This window comes from Plasmodium gallinaceum (genome assembly GCF_900005855.1).
Source record: "Plasmodium gallinaceum strain 8A genome assembly, contig: PGAL8A_v1_42, whole genome shotgun sequence".
NCBI classification, from domain to species: Eukaryota; Apicomplexa; class Aconoidasida; order Haemosporida; family Plasmodiidae; genus Plasmodium; species Plasmodium gallinaceum.
In genome coordinates this window covers 146,768-157,968 of record NW_021628349.1, presented here as the reverse complement: position 1 = coordinate 157,968, position 11,201 = coordinate 146,768, and the positions used below count along the sequence as shown (strand labels likewise).

Below are 11,201 nucleotides of genomic sequence, written 5' to 3'. Positions count from 1 at the left end.
TAAAAAAAAAAAAAAAAAAAAAAAAAAAAAACTGCCTCTCGTATTTTTCGAAACAAACTATCCACTTCCTAAAAGCATAATTACATGTACAAAAGATACCAGTTATTTTTTATATCTTTCTTTAATAAGTTAAGGAAAAAAAAAAAAAGTTAATTTTCATGTATATATTAAAATATTTTTCTTAGAACTATTATTATTTATAACATTCTAACTAAAGGCATAAAAATATGTTAAGTAATTTCATTTTGAGGATATTATATATAATTTTAGTAATATAAAACTAATATTATAAATATATGTAAATAAAAGATATATATATATATATTTAAAATGAAATGAATTTTTATGAATTTTTTTATTATTAAAAGTATGCAATAAAGTGCACTAAAAAATTAATTTTATATTTAGTAAAAATTTTAATTTTTCTATTATAAATAGATTACATATATATATATATATATATATATGTATATGTATAATATAAATTATTAGAAAACGATCCTTTTGCTGTATAAGTATAGTTACATTTACTTATATATATTTTGTGATGTTTTCACTCTCTTGTTAATAAAAATGTGTATATTAAAGAGAAAAAATTTATTTTTTCTGAAAAGTAATAAATCAATATATTTGATGATATTTATATTCGTACGCCGTTTTTAAAAATATATGAATATTGCACTTTTTCTGAATTTTAAAAAATTAAAAATTTTTTTATAGTAAAAAAAAAAAAACGTTATCAAAACAAAAAAAAAAAAAAAGTAATAAAAAAAAAAGACATTAAAATAATTTGATTATTGAAAACTTAATTAACTTTAAAAAGTTATAATCATCTAATGTTTCTACAATATTTTCCTATTTCATTTTTTAGTTTCCTGCATCTAATGAAATAAAATATTTAATATAAAAATTAATTATAAGTTGTAAAAAATTCAAAAATTTTAATTTGCTTTGCAACAATAATAAAAAAAAAAGTAACAAAAAATTATAAAATAAAAATAAATGAAAATTATGTCTAAAAGCTCTATGCAAAATTAAAAAAAAAAAAAAAAAAGCAATTTAACTTGCAACTGTGTTCAACTATTTTTTCAATAAACTGCAAATTCTTTTTTTCTTATTTTAATAATATGAAGAATTTAAAATTTTAAAAATTTCTAATTATTATTGAGAACTTTTTATATTTTAAGCTTTTTGAATTTTTTGGAAATATATATATAGCTTCACAATTTCTTATCTTTTATTATAAAGTGTTTTAAAATTAATAGTTTCTTTTTCTGAACACTTTAGTTACTACACCACATAATAAATGCAAAAGTCATTCAAAGAATTACTTTTTATATTTCTCTGCAATCAAATGCATATAAAAATTTTACATTTTTGAATATCTTCATACCTTCTTCATTTTCATTTTTTCATCTAGACATTTTTAAATGACTAAGAATTAAAAACACATATGAAGATATGTATATATCGTTTTTAACATAATTTTTTAATATCTTTTTTCATGAAAGCTTTATAAATGTCTTACTATGCTTATAATAATTATTTACATACAGAATGTGTAGAAAAAAGTTATACATATGAAATTTAATAATAAAAGAGAAAAATATTAATAAAAAAATAATAGCATACATATAAATAATTCAAAAATATATTTTACAAAAAATAAAATATTTTATTAATAAAATTTTTTTGCATAAGATATATTATATATATATATATATATGAATATGAATATGAAAGGAACTTCGAGAAATATATACTTGAAAGCAATAATATTGATTTTGTTTTATTTTCATATAATAGAATGCCTAAATTATTCAATAAAATTATGTGATTTTACAGAACACAATGATGAAGACTGTGTAATTGAAGCAGAACCTTTAGATATTATTTATTTAAAATGTCCTACACAAAAAAAAAATAAATTTTTTTTTTTATCAGAATATTGGGAATCTAATATGATTCCTAATAAATGCTTTCACTTAGTACATTTTTCTGAAAAAATGGCAAGAAATAAAGAAAATTCAAATAGTGGATTTAATTTAAGTACTCTTTTAGTTGATGGAGCAATAGCAGTTCCAGGAATTAAAGGAGGTTTTACACAATTCATATCTCCAATGTATTCTCCAAAAAATACTTCTATCTATTGTGGCTGTGAAGTTCCAACTGAAAATGGTAATGAAATAAGAGTTATAAATATAAAAATTTCTAAGAATCTTCAAAAAGTTAAAGGTTGTGATTTTACTTTTATGGGAAAAGATATAATAGGGGAATCTTTTTTAACAACCCCATTTAATGATACTGCTGACAAAGGAATATTTTGTGAAATAGATTTATTTCCTGGAGATGTTGGAGGTATAAATTGTACCGCTGCTGTCTATCATAAAAAAAGTTATTATAAAAAATTTTATTACGAACCTAAAAATTGTTTTAAACGAGTTTATATAAAAGGAGAAGAAAAGGATCTCAAAGATGTTCTACCTACTGCACTTAGTTATCCATATGAATTTCCAAAAAAATCTTCTTATGAAAGTGTTTATCCTAGATATATCGCTATACCTAAAGATAACGATGTACAAGTTGATTTGGAATGCTCTTGTATTCATAAAACTGGTCTAACTTCTAAAGTAGAAGGAAAAATGATTTTACATGTTCTTGATAAAAATATTTTAGATCAACTTAATGAAAAAAAAAATCATGAAATCTATAATGAAAATAATGATGAAAAAGTCATATTTAGTGATGCAATTGACCAAATAATAAAAAACATATTTATTAGTAATGAAGTAAATGATCAAACAGAGATACATACCGAATCAACTGAACAAGTAATAGAAAATGCCGTTTCTGTAAATGAAGAAAGTGAAACTAATACAATTACTGAAACAGTTAATGAAATGGTATTCATTAATGATAATGAATCTGCACAAAACGATAATCTTGTAATCCCTAAATCAGATGCAGAAGAAAAAGAAACATCACCTAACAAAGATGGAAGAATACTATCTGAGGAATTACCACATTTAGAAGATTTAGAATATGTAGAGAAAGATGAAGAAAGAAAAGAAAATGAAGAAAAGAATAATATAGAAAAAGATTGTGAATCTAATTACACTTTTCCAAACCATAATGAAACTAAATCAATAAATTGCAAAGCAGACAAAGATAATATAGAAATAAATAATAATAAGAAAAATTTAGAGTTACTTGGAAGAGATATTAATGAGGCCCTTGAGATGGATAACTATCCTATTAATATGTTTACATTTACTGAAAAAGAACTTATATCTACAGATAAAAATTATTTTTATGTCAATCCTGACCCATATCATATTCTAAAATTAAAATGTCAAAAAAAAGATCTTTACGAAAATAATGATTATGAGAGAGTTCAATGCTTTTCATCTTTTGTTGATGATAAATTATTATTAAACAATATAAAAGGAACATCCACTGAATATATAAAAGAAATTGAAGAAGTGATACCTGGTTCTTTATCTCAATTAAGAAATGATGATGGTTATGAAAAACTATTTATACCTTTGTTTGTTGAAAATGATATTTCGTTATATTGTTCCTGTCAAAATGAAATAAATAATGAAAAAAATGATTCGAATCCGTCATTTTCGATAGTTAATATTTTTTTTAAAAAAAATTCAAATAAAACAAAAGGATGTTCTTTTCAAATAGATGAATTTGATGATTTCTATAAAGATTATGCAGAAAGAGAACAATTTTTAAGTAATCTTTTAATTTTAAATAAAATGAATGACAACAATGAATGTGTAATTCATGCTTCAAATGAGATTGTCGGTTTTCAATGTGGGCCTCCATATAGAAAACCTAGAAAATATAAGAAAAATAACCAATTATATGATATAGCTACTAAAGAATCCTTAGATGATGAAACACATGAAGATATTGGATTTTTTAAAACTGATCCACTTTATTGTTTTGAATATGTTAATGAAAATCAGAATATTCAAGATATTTTACCTAATACATATGTGTTTCCTAATTCTAATATAATAATTGGAGAAATGAAAAATTATCATACAAGATACATAAAATTGAATGAAAATCATGAAAATAAGGTAATATCATGCTACTGCAATTATTACAAAAATAATGAAGTTGTATATTCTGGTAAAATGACAATAAATGTTCAAAAAAGGAAGATTATTCATTTAAATAGTGAAGGTTTATTTAAAAAAATAAAAAAAATTGGAAAAATAAAAATAAATAAAAAAAAAGATATATATAATGACAAGATAAAATATGATATGGAAGAGCCTTATGAAATTACAAAAAATTATTATAGCAGTTCTAATAAAGAAAATTATTTATCAGGTAAGAATGATAACAAAGAAGAAACTTATTCTCATAACAACGAAAATAATATAAAAAATAATTTATATAATAATCTTGAAGAAAAGATAGAAAATTATCCCTCTTATAAAAATGAAGAAACGATAGAGAATGATGAACATAATGAATATTATAAAGTAGAAAACTACAATAATAATGAAGAGAATGACGTATATGACATGGATGAAAATAGCAAAGATGATGAGAATGAAAATATCAAAGACGATGAGAATGAAAATAGCAAAGATGATGAGAATGAAAATATCAAAGACTATGAGAATGAAAATACAAGAGATGATAATGATTTTGAAGATGAAGATGAAGATGATGAGAATAGAAATGAAGACGAAGATGATGATAACAGTAATGAAGAAGAAAATGATATATATATTAATTTTGATAAAAATAGAGAAAATGATGATTTAAATACAATATTTAAAAAACCCAAAAAAAGTATCGATACACAAAACAGTACATTGCATGATGGAGCATCACAAAACATGGCTGTAATTAATAGCTCAAAAAATGTTACAGTTATTTTTCCTGAAAATAAAAGCCATTCTAATAAAGATCAAAAAGAGCTTTATCCTAAGTTTATATCGTTAAAGTATGAAGAAAATATTAATGAAAAAGATAAAGTAAATAAAACTTTGATTATTCATAAGGAATTTTTTTCTCCTTCCCTTAGAGGAATACAAACTGAAGATGAATTTAAAGAAGATAAGGAAAGAGACGAAGAAAAAGATAAAAATGATCATAAAACAATGGATAACATATAATAAATATTAGTAAAAAAAAAAAATGATATTCAAATAAAATTATAAAATATTAAAATCTAATATTTTGAACATTTTTTAATGAAATACAAAATAAATTATTTAAAAAAAAAAAACGGAAAAAATATTCAATTAATTAATTATATATAATATATATAAATTATTTTAAGAAAAAATTTTGATAATTTTTAACTTCTTTATATTTCTAGTAATTCATTATTATTTGCTTTAAGAATGATTTAAAAAATTACTTAATTCTTTACTATAATAATTTCATTAATAATTCAACGTAACATATACACAAATAGAATAACTTCTGATACTTCACATGAATTTTCTAATTCATATAAGTAAGTAAAAAAATAATTAAATTATATTTTTCATTATCGTTCTCTATCATATTCTATCATAGTTATTTTTATTATTTTGTACTTATATTGTCTACTAATTACAACAATGAATATTTTATATGAATTAATATAGTACTATAAAAAATAATAATACTTTTTATATATAAATTTTTTTTAAGTAATATATATAAAATTATTTGTTTTGTATTTAAAAAAAAAAAAAAAAAAAAACTTACAAAAAACATTATTCTTTAATGAACTGTTCATATATTTTATTTTAATGCATGTTTCTAGTGTTTTTTTATTAAAAGTATTAAACATGAAAAATTTTAAAAGTAATACTCATCACGGATAAAAAAAAAAAAAAAAGAAATAAAAGAAATAAAAGAAATAAAGGAAATAGAAATATAAAAATTTAAAATATAGTTATAAATTTTTATAATTAAGAAACAAAATTGGAACCTGCAATATTTAATTAGTTGTTATATTTTACACTTTACTCGTTTTTTACGATTTTTTCTTTTTATATATTAACAAAATAATGATGAACAAATAATTTTTTTTAAATTTCATAATTACATGATTCTCTGTTATTTTCTACTTCATTTTTATTATTATTTTCTATTATTTTAACATTGACAAACTCTTCTTTTTTCTCTTTTATTTCTGTAGAATTACTTTTTTCTAAATACATTTCATTAATCATTTTATTTGTACTTTTTGGTAAACTACGACGAAATCTAGGAGATGATACTCTTCTTTTTCCTAAAAAAAAATAATAATTATAATTTTTTTAAATCTTTTATTATATATTAAATTTTAATTTACCTATTAATTTCCTCATATTGGTTTCTTGCATTATTCTATTTTTGCGTAATTCTAATTTTTCACCATAAGATTCTTTTAATATTCTTAACTAAATTTATAAATTATGTTAAATACATATATATTGTATTATAAATATATATATATATATATATATATATTTTTTTTTTATTTCTTATTTTAAAATTACTTCATTTGTAAAAAGTGTTATAGCATCAATAATATAAGAAAGATGTTTTTTAGAATGAATACATAAATTATATTTTACATCTTCATAGGAATATATAATACTTGCATTTGTATTGTCTTTATTATCAATAACTATCCTATGTATACTAAACAGTGGAATATTTATATCTCTATGTATATTTCTTTCTATTATTGTTTCAATATTAATTGTTTCATCTTCTTTACTATTTTTGAAACAAAGAAAACATAAAAACCATTCACCTATTTTATAAAATGAAAAATATATAAAAAAATTATATTAACTAAAAAAATATGTATAATCATTTATAAAAGTTATAACAAACAAACAATAACAATAATAACAATAATTATAATAAATGAAAAAAAAAAAAAATACCCATTATCTCTTTAGCAGACATATATTTAGGTACATAAGCATAAAAATCAAATACAAATATTTCTTGTTCTAGAACAAAACTTATTAATCTCAATTTTTGCATTAAACTTATGTCGTTTATATCCTTTAAAAAAGAAATAATAATTAATTGGAAATAAAAAAATTAAAAGATTTTAATAATTCAAAAAAGAAATTTTATATATATATATATAAATATATACAATAAAAAAATAATTATAAATAATCTTAATAATATTTTTGTTTATATATATCTAAAAATATAATGATGAAATTATTTAGTATAAGACTAATTATATTTTTTTTATTACAGTATCAATGTCTATAATAGATAGATTTTCATCATCATCATCAAAGTTTTTATGAATATCTTGAAAATTTATTTTCTTATAATTATTTTTATTTAAGTTTTTTGAGCTATTTTTCCACATTTCTAGGCCATCTTGTATCATCATACATTCATTAGGGCAAGCATATTTTTGAACTATTAGATAAAAAATTAAAAATAATTTAAAGGAAAAAAATAAAGAAAATATATAAAAATATAAATCTTATTTCAATAAAAAAAAAAAAAAAAAAAAAATATTTATTTTTTTATTATTTTAAATGTTACTCTTGTAAAAGGACATTTGCACTTTACAAATTTCTTGGCCATCTTTGAAACATACGAACCTAATAAAATTTTTTAGAATTTTAAACAATTTTAAAATAAATATATGTGTATCAATATTTTCTTTTTTCTAATACTTAACCATTGATTTTTAGGAAATGATTTCATAACAATATTTGAATTAATATCTATTTTTATTTCTCCTATATGAATTTTTTTTGTTAACTTTGTTGTAAATAAATTAACATTTAACGTTTCGTCACATTGCCTAATTTTTATATCTATTCTTTGATCAGTGTATATTCTATTTTTCTTATTTGTAGCAATTTCTAAAAAAAAAAAAATATTATTAAATTATGACTTAGTAAGATCATAATAATATGTTTAATTAAATTTAAATGAAATCAACATCTATATCATTTATAGTAATGATTATTCTAAAATAATATTAATAGAATGTTGTAAAAGTAGAAAAGGAGAATGTTTCGTTACCATTAGTTTTAAAATCATATTTATCTGTACTAAATATTATATATATTTTTTTATATTTATTTATATTAAATATTTCAGTTATCCTTATTAATAAATAAAATGTTCTATAATTATGTAAACCACTGAAATAATACATGGAAGCTGATAAGAAATATTAAAAAATTGTATATATATATATATTTAGATAAATACTTTTTAATTATTCTTATTAATTTATATATATATATATATTAACATTAAAATATTTTACAATTTTATTTCAACAAAAATTTTTGAATACCAAATGGCTCAAAATCACTTATATGAGGACATGCTCTTTTATAACTTCTTATAACACACGTTAAACATTTTTTTGATAAATCATTAAATTTATTTTTAAAAAAATTTAAAATAAAGTTAGTACCAAGCATTTCTTTTTTTTATTTTTAAAATTAATAATTCTAAATTATTTTTGCAATTAACATATTTCAAACATTATTTAAAACATAAGGAATAAAATAACATTATATAGAAAAACAGTTTTTATACAAATATATATTTTTTAGAATAAATATAATTTAAATAAAGAACATTATAAATATTATATATCTTGTTTTATTTTATTTTATTTCGATTTTTTTTTTGTTACTTAAATAGAATAATTCTATATTTACTTTTTTATTTTTTAAATAGACTGTGCAAAATTTTATTTACATCATTTTATTTTTAATTTTTATTATAAAATCTATATTATTTTATTTATTCATTTATTTATTATATATTTATATATACATATTTTTTTATCTAAAAAATTTTTAATTGATATTTTAATAAATATTTTTGATATTGAATCACCGTTAGAATTATATATATATATATTAATTTACTATTTTATATTTTGATGCTTCTTTTTTATTTTATTTTAATTAATTTTTGATACTTGTATATTATTTTAATTTTTTTTTTTTTTATTTTTTAATTTCTTATAATGAAATTTGTATAAAAATTTTTATTACACAATTTTTTTACTGCACACACATCTAAAGAAACGAAAAAATATTCACATTTTTTTGAAGAATTTTTATATTTTTAAGTGATATATATATATACTTTTAGAAAGTTGTAATTTTTTTTATATGATTACATAAAAAAAATTTTAGCACGATTTATTATTTTAAAGAGTAATTTTATGTATAAATTTTTTAGTTGAAAGGCATTTTTTGATATCACTACATTATTCAATATACACAACAAACTTAACGAATTTTTAAAAGTTTACATTTTACTAGAAAATAATTGAAATAAAATATTGATAAAATGAAAATTAATAATTAATAATAAAAAAACTGTCTAATGAGAGTAAATGAAAAAATATACTTAAGCAAAAAAAAGGAGAAAAAAAAATGAATCTTACAGCTAGTTTTTCTCAGTTTTACATTTTATAATTGAACTTGATACATTTTGTTTTATTTTTTTTTAATTTTATTACTACATTTTAATTTTTTTTTTTTTTTTTTTTTTTTTAATAACAAATGTTATTACAATTATTACTTTAAATATTCAATTTTTCATTATCAAGCTTTTCATAAAGCATAAAATTAAGAATATTAATGTAGACATACAGCCACATTAATAAAAGAAAAAGAAAAAAAAAAAAAATGATAAATTTTTAAAATCTAATTAAATTAAAATTAATCTTTTTTTTTTTTTTTTTTAATTCTTTTAATTGTTTATACAGTAGAATTTTTTAACAAAAATACTACATTTATTGAGTACAAAGTTATCTGCATTATATTTATAGATAATTAAAAATAGAGAGGAATGAATAATAAATGATATTTATAAAGATTTATTTGAGAATATTCATAAAAATAATTAAAATAAATTAAAAAGTATAATTTATTCTGAAATTACAATGTTGAAAATATATATTAATATTTTAATATATTCTGTCTTCTCATTTTTATTACGTAATTTCCGCTAATATTATTTTTCTAATCTCTTAAATTTTTGAAATACTTTTTTAAATAAATCATTTCATAACTTTATATAAAAAAGAAAAGTTAAAAAATTATTATGAGTAAAATTATATGAAAGGAATATAGTAAAGAAATAGCAAAAATATTGAATATAAAAGTTTAAAATTTTTTCAAGAAATATTATTTTTGTATCAACAGAATTATGCCACCTGTATAACTTTATATTTTTTGTAGAAAAAAAAAAAAAAAAATTTATTACCTTATTACTGATATAATAATGTAAATTGAGCGCATATTTTTTTTTTTTTTTTTTCATATATTTTAATATTTATCTAATACAAAATCATTTAAAAAATATGAAAAGTTTTTACTATTTCAGTCTTTAATAAAGTATAATAAAAAATAAGACTAAACTATTTTAAAGTGGGGATAGTAAAATTTTGAAAAATTGATAGATATCAATTATAAGAATAATATATGTCATAAATTTATACATGTAAAATGAACATTATATATGATGATTATTTACTATATACTGTTATATATAATTTTTGTTTTTTCTTTACTTTTTATTTTGATATTATATTTAAATAAAAATCCTATTCGATTATTTATTTTTTATATATATAATTTATTTAATTAAAAAAAAAAAAAAAAAAAGTAGCTTTTAAAATGAAATATCTTCATCATATTAGAATTTTTTATTATACTAAAAGGATAAAAAGAAATAAAATTTTTGTGTCTATAAAAAACTTTAAGGTATTTTTAATTTTTTTTTTTTTTTTTTCCCATTATCATTAAAAAAATATATCCATTTTTTAAACATTTTTATTATTCTTCTATATTATCTAAATATTCAATAATAATTATACAATAAAAAAAAAATTCTATTTACCAAAAAAAATTTCATTTTTATTATAACACAATTCTAATGCAATTTTATCTTTTTGGTTATTAAACTTTAAATTTATAAATTGTTATAAAATAAAAAATAACCTATAAACCCAAAAAGATAACATAAAACATTCTTCATATTTTTGCATATATATAAGATAAAAATTTGGTACCTATTTGTTGTTATACTTAATTTATTCTATTTAGTAGTATTGATACACTCATAATTTAAAGATCAGTAATTTTTTATAATTTTCCTAAATAAAATATAATTATTTAATCTTTTTTTTTTTTTTTTTTTTTTTTTTTTTTTTTTTTTTA

At 17.9% G+C, this 11,201-nt stretch overlaps 2 protein-coding genes across 2 annotated transcripts; one reads left to right on the top strand and one right to left on the bottom strand.

The window, feature by feature from the left end:
• Positions 1-1,736: 1,736 nt before the first annotated feature.
• Positions 1,737-5,150, top strand: LISP2 (liver specific protein 2, putative; the record flags this gene model as incomplete). Its single annotated transcript, XM_028674584.1, has 1 exon — positions 1,737-5,150. The coding sequence occupies one exon, from the start codon at positions 1,737-1,739 to the stop codon at positions 5,148-5,150; it is 3,414 nt and encodes a 1,137-aa protein (XP_028530922.1).
• Positions 5,151-6,059: 909 nt separating this feature from the next.
• PGAL8A_00055900 (ag-1 blood stage membrane protein homologue, putative) lies at positions 6,060-8,438 on the bottom strand (the record flags this gene model as incomplete). The annotated part of the gene is made up of 9 exons (XM_028674583.1): positions 6,060-6,262; positions 6,326-6,413; positions 6,513-6,772; positions 6,909-7,032; positions 7,238-7,410; positions 7,540-7,598; positions 7,679-7,865; positions 8,029-8,169; positions 8,309-8,438. The coding sequence occupies 9 exons, from the start codon at positions 8,436-8,438 to the stop codon at positions 6,060-6,062; spliced, it is 1,365 nt and encodes a 454-aa protein (XP_028530921.1).
• Positions 8,439-11,201: the final 2,763 nt, after the last annotated feature.